We start from the raw sequence: 16,720 nt of genomic DNA, 5'->3' as shown, positions 1-16,720 counted from the left end.
GGCATTTCACCCCCCTAATTCGCTCTAGAATTCCACTGGTTCCCGCGCCGTTAGCGCGTGCAGGCGCTGGAGCTGCAGGCGCCGGGAGAGCGGCTCTAGCAACGACGCACCTGGCGCCACCAAGCTGCTGCCCTGCGACGGGCTTTTGCTGATCAGGCTTTGGACGAGGCTCGAGCACGCAGCCAGCTGAGCTGAGAAACATATCCGCCTAGCCAGCAGTCACTCGCCTATTATTCTCTGCAGCTTCTTCGTTGTCTACACCACATATCTGTCACTGGCGATACAGCCCCCTCTCCCCCTTGCGGAGCTCCCAAGCCTCGGTTGAGCCCCCTGCAGCCCGAAAACCCCCCAAGATGCAACATGGCCGGCGTGGATGAGAACACCGCCCACGAGCCCAAGTCGCTCTCGTCGTCCGCTGCTAGGCGCGTCCAGGCCGACAACAGCAGATCGAGAAGTCCAGCAGAAAGAACAGAGCCGTTGCCCTCGCCGGGCTCGACTACGATGAGCGCGCGCTCTCCGCTGCAGCGATCTGAATCGAACGGCAATGCGCCTGCGCCTCCTAAGCACACCACGATAGCTCCTAGTAGCAGACTCTCTCCAGCCTCGGCGCAGCTGCAGGGCTCGTCTCGGCCCAGTGTTGGCGGGGGATCGCCCGCTCTGTCACAGAGAGAGCAGAGCTATCTCGAAACGACAGCCCTGGAACCGACCCTGAATCCGGACGACACTCTCTCAGAGGATGCAGTTCGGGAGCATTTCAAAGATAACGAGTCTAGCTTTCTGCCATCTCTGTCGCCGATTCCCACGGGCTCTGCCAACCCTGAGGGGGCCCTTGACGATACTTTTGTCTTTGATTCGCCCTCAAAGCCGCCTTCTCGGCCTTCCAAGAGCCCTATGTTGCCCGGAGCTCAGCCCAAGCCGTCACGGTCGAAACCGGAGGAACGATACGAGCCACGATACGAGCCAAGATACGAACCAGGGCAGGATTACACGGAAGAATTCGACTTTCATCCTGAGTCTGAAGAAGACCTGACTAGAGCTAGCAACACCACATCGAACCTAGAAGGCTTCGACTCCTCACCTGCGGCAGCAGCTGCTGCCAGGTCCATCTCGCGTGCTGCCAACTCGAACCATAGCAACCAAGCTACCCCTAGAGTTGGGACACTGGAAGAACACAGTAAAGATGCACGAGATGGCTCTCAGTCTCAGCCTCTTTCAGAACACGCTGATGCTGGTGGCAATCCCGGACTTGCGCTGCGCAACAGGCGTCCCAAATATGTGCGCAGCAACCGCTTCAGTAGCCAGCGATCATCAACTTCATCCTTCGCCACCAATCCCGAGCTGCAGGAGGAGAATGACACCACAGGAACTGTAGGACTGGGGTTGGACTTTGCGTTGCATTCTGGTGGAGCTGTGCCAAATATGGGTATGCCTCGGGCACCATCTAATCTGCTCCTGCGATCAATAAGTATGGGCAGCATGACCTCTGGCATGGGTACTGACGAGTTTGGAGATAATACACGCCAGTTGGAACCGCTGGTTGAGGCGAATACTCCGCCGCGAAGCAGAGACAGCTATAAGATGGTGACACCGAAAACCAAAGATAGCATCAGCACAGCCCCTACAGATACAGTCATAGCCCAGCATGTCAAGAATGTTCACGTCCCTGATTCAGTTGCGAAAGAGTTCAAATTCGAAAATGGCCTACAAACGCCACGACTGTCCGTATCCGCGGCCACTGCCCCCAGTAGCTCAAAGGCTCCGGGCAAAGGTGGCAACAAGAACTGGACACTAAAGGAGCAGAGTAGCACAATTGAAAGGCTATCCAAAGAAAATTTCGACCTGAAGCTCAAGGTGATGTTCTTGAGTAAACGGCTGGACACTTTGTCCGAAGAAGGACTGAAAGAGATGATTTCCGAGAACGTCGAACTGAGGACAAATCTTGCCATTACGACGCGCGATAATAAAATTTTACGGAAAAGAGTCAAAGAGCTGGAAAAGAAAGAGAAAGAAGACGAAGAAAGGCCGAGCACGGCGCGCAGTGCTGCATCTTCAACGGACCAGACCGCCCGGATGTACAACGAAGAAGCTCAAGAGCGAGAAGACGAGCTCATGTTCTTGCGAGAGCGCGTCGAAACTTATGCCACAGAAATCGAGAGACTCAGAAGCGAGACTATGGATAGAGAATCGGAGAAGAAGAAGCTATCGGACATTGTCAAGACGCTCGGTGAGCGTTCTGGAGACGCCTATGGCCGGCAAGAGGAGGCAGATGTTTGGAAAGACTTATTGGAGCAAGAGACCGCGCGTAGGGAGCAGTCCGATGAGGACAATAGGAAGCTGCGAGATGAGGTTTTCCGACTCAAGAAGGAGATGTCTGGTGCTGGCTCAGGGATGATGCATCACACAACCAACATTTACAACATCAACAAGAAGCCAAGGGATCGGAATGCCTCGCCAGGCAGGCCCATGTCTAGCGTATCCGGCGAGGCAGATGGTTCGCATGCTAACTTTAGTGCGGCCAGCACTTTGGTGGACGAGCTGCGTCGTGAGAGTGAACAGCTGCGTCATGAGAATGCTGAACTTCGCCGTGAAGTTGGGGCTCAGACTTCAATGCTGACGTCTAGAAACCGTGAAAAGGAGCGCCTATACCAGGAGATTGAAGATCTCAAAATGGCTCAGCGTCGTGGTGGCCCAGCTCCCTCTACTATCGACAGTCTCTTGGAACGATCAGCTTCACGCGCTGGCGGTCATGAAAGGCCGAGTTCAAGAAGTAGCCATAGGACGAGGCAGCTGTCAGCAGAGGATGAAGCAGAACGCGAAGAGCTGGAAAACAAATTGGCTGAGCTGCGAGATAAGCTCAGTGAGGTGAAGTTACAGAATCAGGATCTACAGCGAGAGTTGGAGAGCTGCATGGCCGATTTTGAACTGGCCATTGGTCAAAAGCGCGAGGCCGAAGAGGCTCTTATGAGCATGCAGGAAGAGCTTGATAACGCCACAAACGATCTCATTGCTTTACAATCAGAACGCGACGAAGCATTAAGGGAGCATGGTGAATTGGAAGCCAACTTTGAGGATCTTCGCAACGAAGCTCAGATGGAGATTGACACTCTGGAGGCAGAGGTCCAGCGAATGCAGGCCGACTTGAACGACAGATCTGAAAACTTTGAAAGTTTGCAGAAGGAGATGCGACAGATGAGCGAGGCGCTCCTAGGCTTAGAAGACGAGCAAGAACACAAGCTTCGACACATCCAACAGCTTGAAGAAGACCAGGCTAACCTAAACCGTCGCATTCAGCACTTGGAGAAAGAGCAAGAATCCTCTAACAAGGAGCTTGAGGATTTGGAGCAGAAGCTCCTCGAAGCCAATGAAAAGAACCAGCGTCTTTCCGTCCAGCAGGAATCGTCACAAGGCGAAATCTCGTTCCTTCGGGAAGAGCAGGAGGCAGACAAAATTCGCATTGGCGATTTGGAAGCGGCAATGTCTAATACGGAGCGAAGCTTGGAGGATGAGAAAGAACGAGTCAAGGAGCTGGAGAACCGCATGCAAGAGGAGCGTTTGCAATGGGAGGACGTTACCACTAAGAAGGAGGCAGATGTCCAACAACTGTTTGCTAACCTTCAGCGCGAGAACGCCACTGCCAAGGACGACGTCAGGCGACTACGTAAGAACTTGTCGTCTCGCGAGGTCGAGGCAACAGAGTGGAAGGAGAGGTTGCTGGAATTGGAGAACAACCTGAGGGAAGCATTGGGTGACCTGAACGGCACCCGTTCTTCGCTGCTAAAGGTATGGCACGCTCATTTTTCTCATCTGTTTATATCTTGTACTGACCTGGCCCCTTTTCTTGTATAGTCTATTGCTCGGATGCAGCGTGAGCTTGAAAACACTGTTCGCGAGCTTGATACTTCTAAAGCAGCGTTGGTTGAGAAAGACCGTATCATCAAGCAGCGTGATTCGCTTATGGAGTCACACGCTTTGGAAACGCGAAAAATCACCGAATTGCTCGAAAAGGAGCGCGTTGCTCACCGTAACACAAAGTCCCAATATGAGTCGTTCCAAAAGACACATCAGCATCTCACCCGAACGGCCAGCACACAAGACGTCCGTATTAACGAACTAGAAGCTACAAGAGGCCAGGATCGCCGGAAGCTTGCCATGTTAGAACAAACGGCCCGCGAGCAGCTTCTGGAGAGAAACGAACTGTTGCTTCTCTTATGGCACAAACTAAGCAACCTCTGTGGTCGGGAGTGGGCGAATAACAATACGCTTGTAGACCGGCAGGTAGTCCCTACTCTCGAAGTTATTGCAAGTCGCTTGCCGGGATTTTCCAAGAACCTTCTTGCCGCTGTCAAGACGATCGAGGGAATGTTTGCGGCACTGCAAACAAAGATCAAGGCAGTCGAGAAGGATCTTTATCGGGAGTACCAGGCTCTAGAGAACAACCTGGATGTGCGGATCAAGAAGCTTGATAGGCTGGAGACTATGGTTCGCAACTCAGTTGCCACCGGCTCGCTGAGTTCTCAGGAAGCGGCAGGTCGAATGATGCGCCTTGAGGAAGCGTATCGTCAGCTTAAGGTGGAAAATGCCACGCTGAGAACTGCTAATGATGTTCGTGCTCGCGCGGCCCATCAAACGCCTGGAGGGTCTGAGATCGGTGCTGGCTCACCGTCACCGATACCTCCTCGCGGCGCTGGCGATCGTTCTCATAGCTCCGCTTCCAAGGGAAGGGCATCGTCTACGGCGCGTGCCCCGTCCTCCTCCGGAATTCCGGTATCGTCTTCCAGAACTGGACTGGGTCTCTTGGATGCTACAGGCTCTGACGGATCAGCAACCAACAACGATAACCGCTGGCTGCTGAGACTCCGGGATATGGAGTACAAGCTGAAGATGGAACGAGAAGGGCGCAACCAGGACAGACAGGCCGCTCGGCAACGGCTCGGCGGCCTGGAAAATGAAAACAGGGATCTCAGAGAGAAAGTGAGGCGCTCTAACCAAGACACTGAATAAAGAGCCTTTGTGAAGGAGAAAGAAGGTGGCGGAGCAGAAACAACAAAAATCCAAACAATTAAGAGCTTCAGGCTTGCATTATGAACAATTTTTTTATTCTTTTTTTTTTTTCTGATGACAGCGTATCTTTGTTTGTAAATCACGAATACTGTTATGCTTGGAGAGAATTGGCGTATGGACATGCTGTTGCTGTTAAGGATGCATGAGGACTCAAAAAGGACACAGGGCTAGCGGCTTGAGATTATCATTTTTTCTGGCGGCTAGGCTATGCTTTTTACTTTTTTCTGCCTTTTTTATCTCTCCCCTTTTTCATTTCCTCATACTACCTTTTATTTCAGTTCTTGGGTACCCTTGGAGTTTTCCTCGTGCTGGTCAGGACTGGACAAAAGAAAGAAGTAAAAGGTAGAGCAGATAATGAAGCCATGCATGCACATCATTGCGAAGTTACGTCTGATAACTTTTTTTTAATAGATAATTACATTTCTGTATTATATACCGTTTCATGCATCGCTCGCTAAAACTACTAGTGGTATCGTCAATAAGCTCCCTCCTGCAATCCCAGGGGTGCTTTTACTTCAACTTCGACTTCAGTCTCGCCAATGCCTCTTGCTTTGGCCTCCTCTAGGATAGCCTCAGTGGCACTGGCGCCAACTCGCGTCACTCCAAGTGATAGTACATAAAGCAGCTCGTCCAGGGTCCTAACGCCCCCTGCGGCCTTGATCTGTACCTTTGGGCCAGCATGTTTCCTCATTAGCTTGAGATGGTGTGGCGTAGCACCCTGATAGCTATAAAAGCCGTTTGGTTGCTTGACGAAGCCATAACCCGTGCTTGTCTTGATAAACGCCACGCCTTGGTCAGTGCATATCTGGCAGAGCTTAATGATGTGCTCATCCTGCAGAAAGTCGTTTTCGAAGATGACCTTGAGGATGGCCCCCTTTGCAGTGACCAGGCGGTTGACGGCCTCGATCTCATGCTCGACATAGTTCCACTCGCCGCTGAGGGCCTTGCCGATGTTGATGACCATGTCGATCTCGGAGGCCCCCGAGGCGATGGCCTCGGCGGCCTCGGTAATCTTGAGCGAGGCGGAGGACGAGCCGTGCGGGAAACCGACGACGGAGCAGATGCGGACTGGAGACCCGGCGAGGATGGAACGGGCGAGGGGCACGGCGTACGGCTTGATGCAGGCCGAGGCCACGGAGGCGTCACGACAGAGTGTGAGGCCGGCACGGAGCTCGGCGTCGGAGAGGGTTGGGTGGAGGAGGGAGTGGTCGATGACTTGGGCGAGATGAGGGAGGGAGACTTTGATTGTGGAGGAGGAGGAGGAGGAGGAGGAGGAGGAGGAGGAGGCGACCATGGTTGGGCTGGAGATGAGATTTTGATGCGAGGCGTTCAAGGAGGTGGGGGGCTACTCTGTATGAGGTGGGCTAGATGAGTGAGACTTACGATGAGATCGAGACGATGAGATGTCCATAAACATTAGGCTATAATGCCCTTTCATGTAGAAGTGGTGTGGCTGATGAGGGGTGTGGGAAGCTCTCTGTTTTGGGCAAGGTTGTTGATTTGCTTATACTATGTATTACTAGCCTCACCTTTGGCGGGCAAAGGTGGTCCTCGTCGTGGCTGGAGTTGTGGGGGGCGGATTTGCCTAAAATAGAAGTGCCGGCGAAATTATGGCCATCGGGGTAATTCTCCTAATTTGCCGTGGGAACTAATACTACTGATAAATTAAAAAGAGCCCTCTTTTTTTTTTTTTTCTCTTCTCCTCTCCCCTGCTGGGATACCACGTTTGGCAATGCGGCCATGTTGTTTTTCTCGGGTATAAAGAGAAGAAGAGGGACGACCAATGCCAGCTGAGGGAAGGATGAGGCTGAGGCTGGGCCGAGGCTAAGAAAACCAAACATGGTGTATACATATATATATATACATATTGCTCTCTCTCGCTCTCGCTGATAAGCTGGGATCACGTTGTACCCCCTTGTCAAGGATTTGGACTGGGGAAAAGAAGAGCTAATTAATAGGATGAATTTACGCGGTCTGGGGATATGTCAAAATCGATTGATGTTCCCAAGCAGATAAGGGAAGGAGATAATGTCAATGTCTCAATTGGCTTGTTATAAATCAAGCTTGTGAGCCGAGGCTATAAGACATTGCCCTCTCAGGTAGCACGCCCTCTGGATTATATTACGTATACAAAGCCGGCATATGGCTCTCGAACTATTTTAAACATCTTATCACGGACACGGAATGGAACATCACGACTTTTTAGCCTATATGGTTTTTGCACGTACTTTGTCCCATGTGACCAGATATAAGTAGCCGTCCCTATCAGCTGTAAGGAAGAGAAAATGAAGCCAGTAGTTTAGTAGTTCTTACTCTAATGACGCCATGAAGAAGTTAGTAGCTCGTCATTTCTAATGGCCTCGTACTATTTTTTTCTTCCTCTTTGGGGTGTCTCCCTTCCTTCTTCCTTCCATGTCCCCGAATTAGATTGATTTTCTACTTCCGGGCTCGGACTTGCCAATCACACATGTGATCAATGAAAGTGCATAGTCGACAGCTGTGCCGGCCAGAAGGATGGGGCTTGTTACACGGCTGAGGGATTCCCCAATTAAAGGGGGGGAGGGGGGATCTGATATCAGTTCCAAGACGGGCACTCCGTCATATCACGGGAGAGCTAGAGACGTAAATTTTTCGAACTTGTAACGTTTCAATGATGATGAGCTGATGTACTAAAGAAGAGATGTGATTATTTGATTGCATTAGATTCGTTACTGCAATAGTAGATAGTTGTGGTGTGAATGACTTGAGTAGTACGTTCTCCTCGATTCTCATACGAAAATGATGATGAATTTTGTACAGGTTTTTCCTCTCGCACGCAATACACCAAAAGTAGCACCAATTCTTGTCTCAGCACGCTCTTAGAGAAAGGATCATTGCATTCTACTGCGCCCAAAGCATTCTCGAAATCCATGGAAATGTCAATCAGGCCATTACTGACAAAGTACAAAGGTTCCCCAACTTTTCCATCTTACTTTTGTGGAGGGAGATAAACTTTCCGCCGGCGGGGCGCGGACTTCCCCAAAGCAGTAATACCGGCTATCGTCTCTGTCATTCATAAAAGACATAGGTTGGCTCCTTCGAATGAAATGCAATTTTTTTTTAATTCATTTTTCAATTCATTGTGTGTGGTGGCATATTTATTCTGTTGAGAATTTTCGCACGAGCATCCAAAAAAAAAAAAAAAAAAAGTTCGCGACTTTTTTTATACTGTGCCCCTCCATCTCTTACACAGATATATATATATTTATATATATATAAGATGCTGCGCTCAAGCTTCAGAGGGGCCTGTCCCGTCTTGCCCCGTCTGCATCGCTGCCTAGCGACGGTGCAGACGTCAAAATCGGCAACAAAGAGGACGGGGGATATTTCAGATTCTTTCGTTTCGTTGTCTGGTGCAGAGCAGGCGCCGCTGCCGGACCGCTTCAGACAGCTGAAGTTGGACCTGGTCAGGGATCGGGAAAAGGACATCATCGCTAGCTGGAAAAGATTGTTGCGGACGCTGCGGGAAGAAAATGAAATCATTGCCAAGAAGGGGACGGGTGTTATTCCCCAAGTAGAGTTCGCTGACCTTGATAATGGGTTGGATAGTAAAGTCAAAGAGGAGATTAAGAAGAGAGGAGTTGTCGTCGTGCATGGTGTAATTCCGGAGAAGGAAGCGCGAGGATATAAGGAGCGCGTCGAGGAATACGTGCACAAAAACCCCCATACAAGAGGTAAGATTTTGTCACAAAAAAAAAAATTGTGTCTGTTGTTTGGAGAATGGCTGGTGTTAACGTTCGAATATAGCCTTCCCGCCTCATGACCCCCAAGTATACGAGCTGTACTGGTCTGAGCCACAGATCAAAGCTCGCTCACATCCTTCCATGCTAAAGGTACAAAAGTATCTCATGTCAGACTTTTGGCATTCCGCATCACCAAATACTCCAATCTCTCTCGACATCCCTCTTTCTTATGCCGATAGGCTTCGCATCCGACAGCCCGGTGATGCTGCCTTTGCACTCGGCCCCCACATCGACGGCGGAAGCGTCGAACGCTGGGAGAAGGACGGATACGGACGTGGACATGTCTACGATAAGGTATTCGAAGGCAAATGGGAGAGTTACGACCCCTGGGAGGCTTCTGGGAGAGTCGATGCTGTCAACGACCTTCACAACGGCCTAGGGGCATGCAGTGCTTTTAGAACATGGCAGGGCTGGGTCTCTATGAGCCAAGTAGGGCCGGAAGAGGGCACACTGTTGACATACCCCTTGATGCTATCAACAGCATACACTCTGCTGAGACCGTTCTTCAGGCCGATTGATGATGGCAAGATTGGTGATCGGTTCTTGGACGAAAAGAACTGGGCATTCACTGGCGAGGATGATATGACCAGTGACTTACAGGGAGCTTTCCCTGGACACGGACAAGAGCTTAATGATGAGCTTCACCCTCATTTGGAGCTTTCAAGAACCATGACACACGTGCCTGAAATTAAGCCCGGAGCTTTTGTGGCTTGGCACTGCGATAGTAAGTTTCCATTCCTACACTCCACCTTGTTATCTCCTATCTCGTACAATATACTTACTGCTGGTGTTCTCACCGTTCTATAGCTATTCACGCCGTGGATAAAGTCCACAAGGGCCATTCCGACTCCAGTGTCCTCTACATTCCCGTCTGCCCCGTGACCGAGCTCAATGCTCAGTACCTGGCAAGGCAGCGCCAGGCTTTCTTAGCAGGCACACCGGGACCTGATTTCCCCGGCGGCGAGGGCGAATCCAGACATATCGACCGCCCAACGGAGGAGATGCTGCGGCGGTGGACTAGTGTCGAGGGCAGGCAGGCAATGGGACTGGACAAGCTGATTGCGCGTCCTTCAGCTTTGCCAGGCGCCAGAGAGGTGGTGGAAAGGTTTAACGCGACGTTGGGGCTAGTGTGAAGAAGTTGTCGTGTTAAAAATGTCTTGCTTCGAACTGTGTGCGTGAAGGCCAAGATTGTACAACCATGTTCAGAAACCTTTGTACCATAATAGTCATGTCTCATGCCAAGCTGCATGTTGGATCAGCAGCATCTAGTTTTATGTTTGCTTGCTTACTTATTTGTTTATTTAGTGTAATTTAGTGTAACAAGATTGCTAATCAGTGATGCAGACAGAGGTCAGCACGGCTTTGGATTTTTAATCGTCCCGTCTTTATCGCTCTGCTCTGCGAAAGCGAGTGCGATCTGACCCAAGACACGTTCCGCATAGATCCATGTTTTCTTCAGCTAGACTAGAGTTTCCTCCTGTCCTCGAATTGATCAGTAATCCACCCCGTAATTCCGAGACTCGACCTTTGAAGCAACGCCGTCTCAGGAGAAGCTCGTTGCATGTGGCCATTTGTCATTGAACTGAGAGGTGATGGACGGTGCTGAGGCCCGGCCGAGTGCCGAGCTATGGGCCATGACCTCCCACTGTGACAGGGAAGGATCCCAGTCGCCTCAAGACTCCGTCGACTCCTGATTGGCCCCGTCTTGCAGCCAACATGGCCTGAATCTCGTCCGTAGATCGTTCGAGTCGGAGCCTCCCTTCGGGTCGTCGGGCATGCTTGCACCGCAATTGCAGTCTCTTGATGCCGCTGGACGATGCTCTTCCCCTCAATGCACGGCATGCAGCGTAACATCTGACGGGGCAATGCCACTGTATACCGGCTAGGCACTCTCTACATGCTACATGGACGCCGGATTCTGTTGCATTCTGTGCTCCACGGGACTGGCATCTCGCTTGGCTTGGCCGCATTGAAGAGCGGAACTCGGTTCGATGTGATTCTAATTAGTAAGCTGCCTGTTACGCACCTCTGCCTCAATCCGGCAAGACGAGCTAATAAGCGTGGGAGCAAGCGTGGGAGCAAGCGGTATGGATGGAGCATGAGTTTCTGTTTAGCGGCATGGAGCACCAGGCGCAACGCAGCTCAGCTGTGATATAACCAATTTCCATTACATAGCACTTGCAGCGTGTGGACCAGGCCACCTGCGTCCTATTCAGGAGGGGGGATTGCAGTGTTGCTGCGTAACTACGGTTTGTTATACATATGTGTGCATGTGCATGTATATATATAAATATATATCTAAGAGAGCCCCCCGCCGTTGATTGATAGAAACTGGTAAACCAAAGCCACCAACCATCTCCATCTCATCATCACCGAAACCCGTTGAAGTCAGCACAACTAATCACACAACATCGCCCACCATGAGCTACTCTCTCTACGACGCCACCATCCCCGTGGCCAGAAATGCCCTCAAGTCTCTCTTCAACGTGCTCAAGAAGGGCGAGGCCGCTCCAAACGCCGCCGACCTCCTGTCCGCCTCCATCTACCATGACATGCTGCCCCTGACCTTCCAGGTCTTCATGGTCACCGACACCTCGACCAAGATTGCCGCGCGTCTGCAGGGCGTCGAGCCCCACGCCTGGGACGGCAAGATCGAGAGCTACGCCGAGTGCTTCAGCCGCATCGCCAAGGCTGAGGAGATCCTAGCCGCCGCCGACAAGGAGCTCATCAACCAGCGCCAGGCCGAGATCGTGCCCCTTGGCCTGGGCAGCCGCGGAACCGTCCAGATTCCCGGCGTCAGCTACGCCAACGGCCACTTCTTGCCCACCATCTTCTTCCACCTGACCACTGCGTACGACATTCTGCGCAAGGAGGGCGTCCCTCTGGGCAAGAACGACTACCTTGAGCCATTCCACGGTACATTCGCTTAAGAGTTGAAATTATTGGGGCATTGAGATGGAACTAAAAAAGAAAGAAAGAAAGGAGGGGCCACTGGCTGGTTTCAACAGTGGGCCTTTTGGTTTGAATGGATTATGATGATTGTGAGATTTACCAATTATCATCGAACGGAACAGGCACTCGATATGGGGTTTTTATGTTTTGACAAAGAGCGCCGTTCAATCAATACCCGTCATGTTCTCTTTTTAAAATAGCAAAAAAAATAAAGAATTTGTAAAATAAAGAAAAACATCACGCGTGAATTAGCTCTTCATCGCATTCATTCCAACAGAGCTTCTCATTTTCCAACTGTGGTCATCTTCAATTGCAGGGTATCTTATCCTGCAGCATCGCGCATGTGAAAGCGTGTGTACCTCTGCCGCTAACCACTGCTGGAGAGGTACATGCCGCTTTACCATCAGCAACGTCCCAACTTTTGCCCGTCATTATTAATCGCGACCTCCTCCATTCTCTCCTCCGCCACCCAATGCTGCGAGTCCCCCCATAGCAACGGCAGATACCATGTCGCCATACTGGTATGCTCTGCGCCTTATCCAGGCCTTTGAGGATAGAATCGTGGAATCTGTAGGTGCACAGCCAACCCTTTCCCGCCGAACCGCCACTTGCTCACACTGGCTCTAGATTCTCCGCTTGCCAGGCTTCCACCGGGCTGTCGGCCGCATCCATCGTGCCATCAACGAGAAACAGTACGGCCGGAACCCACACGAGCCACTAGCACCAGGAGAAGCTACAGGTAGGATAATTTGATTCTCTAGGAGAGCGCCGCATGACGTGAAAAGCTGGGCTGACGACAAGATGCATTATAGCGGATCCTAACCCGGGAGGTCGAGCCGACGGATTTCTTAAGCATTTTCTCGGCGAACTGAAAAACCAGGCTCGCGGAAGACCAACCGATATATCTAATAAGCCTCCCACAAAGTGAATGAGCAGGCCGTGCACCCGAAACGAGATACTCGTGCGTTTCCCCAGTCGTGGTACTGGCATCGACTTAACGATACCGCACCCGATCAACGATACAGACCTATCATGGCTGCCCTGTGGATCTCTGGGCGAGCAGCCAGAGTTAAGCTCTGCTCAAAATGACTAGGCGCGCCAAAAGGCGATCTTGTTCCTATCTTACGGCATCCATGAACCGCCGCCAAGCCCTTGCGCTTTACTACGACTACCAGGATGTGGGAATGGAAAGCTTGAAAAATGGCCGCAGTACACGTTGGCATAAAGGCTCATACTATGCATATGCAAGCCGCATAGGTATCTGCCGCTTATATCAACATGACGGATGGTTAAGCGTGAAGGACGCATCAACGCCGATATGAATGAAATACTTTTGATACCCTCGATGCGAGAGATGTACCAAATTTCGGATTTTGTTCTCTACTCATTGATCATTATCTGCTCTGTTCCTTTTTGTGGTAATGAATGTCCAGAAGTCCTACATAGCATAGGTATAGCAACCCAGCTCTGATATTCTGAGATCATATATGCAGTGACTTCTGAACAACTTTTTGAGACTGTGATTGCAGGTAGCTTTCCTAGAAAATGGGAGCTTGGCAAAGCTCGATACGCGCTCCGTTCTATAGTTGTCAATAGGGTAGCTCCTCTCAACAAGAACACATCCGATATGGTGTAGTGGCTAACATCGCTCGCTCTCATTACTCGAGTGCCGAGCAGCCCTGGGTTCGATTCCCAGTATCGGAGAGAAACATTAATTTTTTTTTCCTTTTTGGCATTTCTCCTAAACGACTCTTGCTTAACATTTTTTTTCCCCCTCCCTATTTTCGAGAAAAAACGCAATGAAAAGGGTGAAATGGTCTCATTCAATATCATACGCCCAAGTTATTTATTAGCGCCTCTTACGCCTAGTCTGTTTGACAAACTAACAAGTCGATCCGCTGGTGATATTGAAAACAAGCTACCTTGAAACGCCTTCCCTAGATAGCCGATATCCTCGCTTCTTTCCACGTAGAAGCACTCTCATTTGTACACTGAGTAAGCAATTACTTGTATCAGAGCTCTTTCGAACTAACTCTACCATAAGTAGTGGAATTATCATTATCCATCCTAATATGAAGCAAATTGGCCCCAGTCTGCCCAATTAAAGGGGAGGCCAATATCCAGATTTGCTTCCAGGGCATCTTCCACGGCGTCTAGGTTGAAGTTGGGATCGATATGCCCAAAAACATCCTGGCCTGAGATCGAGTTGATCATGGAAAAGTCAATGACATTATCAATGCCCGCGGCGGAATTGATAGTTGTAGTGTCGCCTGATGACGCATTTGTTCCTAAATCTTGTGTAGCGGTTGACCCTTCTTGCTCATCAACCGTCAACTTGGCCGGTACGTCAGCCGGCTGAGGACTGAGCTCTTTGGCCAGCGTGTTGGCCGCGCGCTCCATCTCTCTCAACACGCGCTCTCCAAGGCCGGAGACGACGCGGGCACTCCAAAAATGATCTCCGTAAACTCGAAGCAGATCACAGTTCCGTCTGAAAGCGTTCATTGCCCGTGCGCGAAACATTGGCAGCCGGCTGTGTCTCATCTTTCGATACTCGACACTTAGAGCGAGGGATACTGCGTAAGGAATAAAGGGGAGGGAGCTGAGGCAGTCTCTTGGTACTGCGCATGCAATGCGCTCGGCTGCTAGGGAGCGGCGAGCATTAGCGGAGGGTGGCGGTAATGTCGAGGCCGCAATTATTGTTCCTGGTCGTGGCAACCGGCACGACAAGATTATGACGGCATGGTAGAATGTTTCAACGGTAGCTATTAGTTGGTTAGACGCAACAGAAAAATAATCATTCGATATGGAGAGAGCCTACCGATGAGAGATGCCGGTACCTTTAACGCATCTGCGTCTACAATCATTGCTTCAAGAACGGGAAGATCGATATATGCCACTTTATCAAACCCCGAAACTTGGGCACTAGGCCCCGGGCGGTATAATTCCACCACTTTATCCAGCCATTGCGCCACGGATAGTAATAGTCGAAAGGCAGGTGGGCGTTTCTTGATGCAGGCATCGAGATCCGCTCCAATATCTCGCTCGTGGATCAAACATGGCCGCCCATACATGGCAGCGTTAATTCTGTCCAGCGCCCAGACTGCGCAGAAAAGATTTTCCAAGTCGCCGTAATTTGGCCCGTCGTAGCGAAGAAGATGCAGGCCGAGAGTCTGAATGTGGTGTATCGCTCTGCCACCAAGCTGGGCAGGCAAATCGGATTCCTCGGCGCAGGTGGGCTGAGTGTAGAGGGATAGCATGGTGAGTGCCTGTATATGTACCACTCGATCGGGAATAATACTGGTTTCTAGAATGGCACGGACTGAGGAGGAGAGGATGGTAGAGAATTCTGCAGGGCGCAGCAGACCTGGGCCTTTGTTTTTCAGCCGTAGGTACGAGGTCATTTCTGGATCAGAGCCGGCTGCCAAACACGCAAGCTGTCGGAGCGCAATGTGGGCAGGGTTATCGGTAGGTCCATTAAGAGCAGATTCCGGGATGACGGGAAAGATGGGATGAACTTTCTGCAGAAAAGTCGCCTTCAACTTGGCATAGTCTTCCTCAGGGGGCATACAAGACAGACAATGCTCTCGAACAAACGGAAGCATAAAGCTGTCCATGAGAGGCGGGGGGCGCGAGGTGATGAACTGAGACTGCTGTCCGGTCGTGGCGGCTGGAAACCAAATGCCAACGTCTCCTTTCTGTGACGAGGCCCGAGTCACGTTGGGAACCGCAGCCTCCATGAACATGCCTTCTGGGTTCAGGTCTCCCACGAAGCGCGATGACTGCGGTCTGTTGGCAACATCCGGCGCAAGCTGGGGAGTAGCAGGCGCATTCGCTGGGATTTCTCCATGATTGAAGCCGGTCGGAAGAGAACGCCGTGCGATGGGAGACAGGTCAGAGCTTAGACTGACCCTGGCTGTTGACGGCACGCCGTCTTCCCCGGCAAGCGATCTCGCACGAACCGAGGGCGTGAGAGACGCTATGGAGGCTCTGGATCTGGTCAACGCATGCTTTGGTGATACTGTGAGGAAGGACTCACGAGGACTGCGAAGGTGACGCCTCTGGTAGACCCTTGTGGTCCTCGAGTGAGAAATCATCGGCGGCGGCGTCTTCCGCATGATTGCATTTTCGCTGCCAACCGCACAACGCCGTTAGCAAAAAGCCGACATGGATGTCTGTGGAACACGAAAAAAAAGAAAAAAAAAAAAACTTGCGAGTCCCGTATAAAAACAAGACGTAGGACTACCTTTTTCCGCCTGCACGATTCACAGGCTTGCTGGACCTGCCGTCGCTTCACAGGCAAACCGCCGCGAGCGGGATCTGACGCGACGAACTTCACTTTGCGTGCTGGCGCAGACATGGCTACTACATTGCTTGCATGCGTCATTCGGCCCCTGCAACCGCCGTCATTTTCCTGTTCTTGTAGGATGCGATGGGGCTTGGTGTTGCGCTGCTGTAAATAGCTATTAGTAGCAGCAGTAGCAGGTAGCAGGAAATATGTAGTTATGCAGCCATGAGGTTGAGGAAATTGAAGATTTAATACGAGTCACGAATCCGTGCATTATGGGCCTGGCTCACAGGCTTTAGGCGTTATCGGTGGTAATCCGGACGCCTTAATGTCATTGAAGGCGCTGCTGGCAGTGGACGGTGACAGGCTAGTCAGGCGGCTATCTATGGGGGCTGGGCCGCGCTCGGTGAGCTGAAGCGAAACTCGCTCAGGCTCTGAACGTTACAGCGCCCTTTGTGGAAGATTTAGTTGTATTAGTCATCGCCTCGGGCAGTCATTTCAAGCAATGGCTGCGCTTCTGTTTCGCAGTGGCCTCTATCATTCGATAATTCAGCGATTTGTTAACGCCTGAAGCGCCCATGGCTCTTGAAAGCTCCTCGGCGGCTGAGAAATTCTCGAAATCGGTCATGCATCGTGTGTC

At 51.1% G+C, this 16,720-nt stretch overlaps 6 protein-coding genes and 1 non-coding gene across 7 annotated transcripts; 5 read left to right on the top strand and 2 right to left on the bottom strand.

Moving 5' to 3' along the window:
* Positions 1-160: 160 nt before the first annotated feature.
* On the top strand, positions 161-6,031 carry TrAFT101_002797 (uncharacterized protein). Its single transcript, XM_024899392.2, has 3 exons — positions 161-3,780; positions 3,847-5,403; positions 5,473-6,031. The coding sequence occupies exons 1-2, from the start codon at positions 361-363 to the stop codon at positions 4,999-5,001; spliced, it is 4,575 nt and encodes a 1,524-aa protein (XP_024763914.2). The 5' UTR covers positions 161-360; the 3' UTR covers positions 5,002-5,403; positions 5,473-6,031.
* On the bottom strand, positions 5,537-8,282 carry TrAFT101_002796 (uncharacterized protein; the record flags this gene model as incomplete). Its single annotated transcript, XM_024907614.2, has 2 exons — positions 5,537-6,276; positions 8,270-8,282. The coding sequence occupies 2 exons, from the start codon at positions 8,280-8,282 to the stop codon at positions 5,537-5,539; spliced, it is 753 nt and encodes a 250-aa protein (XP_024763913.2).
* TrAFT101_002795 (uncharacterized protein) lies at positions 7,794-10,201 on the top strand. The gene is made up of 3 exons (XM_024901754.2): positions 7,794-8,774; positions 8,848-9,567; positions 9,651-10,201. Exons 1-3 carry the CDS (start codon positions 8,321-8,323, stop codon positions 9,974-9,976), a joined length of 1,500 nt encoding a protein of 499 aa, XP_024763912.2. The 5' UTR covers positions 7,794-8,320; the 3' UTR covers positions 9,977-10,201.
* A 1,062-nt stretch (positions 10,202-11,263) lies between these two features.
* Positions 11,264-11,773, top strand: TrAFT101_002794 (uncharacterized protein; the record flags this gene model as incomplete). Its single annotated transcript, XM_024907613.2, has 1 exon — positions 11,264-11,773. The coding sequence occupies one exon, from the start codon at positions 11,264-11,266 to the stop codon at positions 11,771-11,773; it is 510 nt and encodes a 169-aa protein (XP_024763911.1).
* Positions 11,774-12,302: 529 nt separating this feature from the next.
* On the top strand, positions 12,303-12,723 carry TrAFT101_002793 (uncharacterized protein; the record flags this gene model as incomplete). Its single annotated transcript, XM_024899527.1, has 3 exons — positions 12,303-12,365; positions 12,423-12,534; positions 12,608-12,723. 3 exons carry the CDS (start codon positions 12,303-12,305, stop codon positions 12,721-12,723), a joined length of 291 nt encoding a protein of 96 aa, XP_024763910.1.
* Positions 12,724-13,416: 693 nt separating this feature from the next.
* On the top strand, positions 13,417-13,499 carry TrAFT101_002792. Its single transcript has one exon. It is a non-coding gene; the product is annotated as a tRNA-Glu (tRNA).
* A 19-nt stretch (positions 13,500-13,518) lies between these two features.
* Positions 13,519-16,369, bottom strand: TrAFT101_002791 (uncharacterized protein). Its single transcript, XM_024899325.2, has 4 exons — positions 16,039-16,369; positions 15,832-15,923; positions 14,614-15,782; positions 13,519-14,557 (listed from the first exon to the last, which is right to left on the bottom strand). The coding sequence occupies exons 1-4, from the start codon at positions 16,177-16,179 to the stop codon at positions 13,863-13,865; spliced, it is 2,097 nt and encodes a 698-aa protein (XP_024763909.2). The 5' UTR covers positions 16,180-16,369; the 3' UTR covers positions 13,519-13,862.
* Positions 16,370-16,720: the final 351 nt, after the last annotated feature.

The sequence above is a fragment of the Trichoderma asperellum genome, chromosome 2, assembly GCF_020647865.1.
Source record: "Trichoderma asperellum chromosome 2, complete sequence".
NCBI classification, from domain to species: Eukaryota; Fungi; Ascomycota; class Sordariomycetes; order Hypocreales; family Hypocreaceae; genus Trichoderma; species Trichoderma asperellum.
This window is presented reverse-complemented; position numbering and strand designations above follow the sequence as displayed.

Bases quoted from the DNA above. Each gene is read 5' to 3' on its own strand.
- TrAFT101_002797 (XM_024899392.2), top strand. From the start codon at position 361: ATGGCCGGCGTGGATGAGAACACCGCCCACGAGCCCAAGTCGCTCTCG. The intron at 3,781-3,846 runs GTATGGCACGCT...TTTCTTGTATAG, and splicing joins CCCGTTCTTCGCTGCTAAAG to TCTATTGCTCGGATGCAGCG.
- TrAFT101_002795 (XM_024901754.2), top strand. From the start codon at position 8,321: ATGCTGCGCTCAAGCTTCAGAGGGGCCTGTCCCGTCTTGCCCCGTCTG. The intron at 8,775-8,847 runs GTAAGATTTTGT...GTTCGAATATAG, and splicing joins CAAAAACCCCCATACAAGAG to CCTTCCCGCCTCATGACCCC. The intron at 9,568-9,650 runs GTAAGTTTCCAT...ACCGTTCTATAG, and splicing joins TGTGGCTTGGCACTGCGATA to CTATTCACGCCGTGGATAAA.
- TrAFT101_002791 (XM_024899325.2), bottom strand. From the start codon at position 16,179: ATGACGCATGCAAGCAATGTAGTAGCCATGTCTGCGCCAGCACGCAAA. The intron at 15,783-15,831 runs GTGAGTCCTTCC...GACCAGATCCAG, and splicing joins GCGTCACCTTCGCAGTCCTC to AGCCTCCATAGCGTCTCTCA. The intron at 14,558-14,613 runs GTAGGCTCTCTC...ACCAACTAATAG, and splicing joins GGTACCGGCATCTCTCATCG to CTACCGTTGAAACATTCTAC.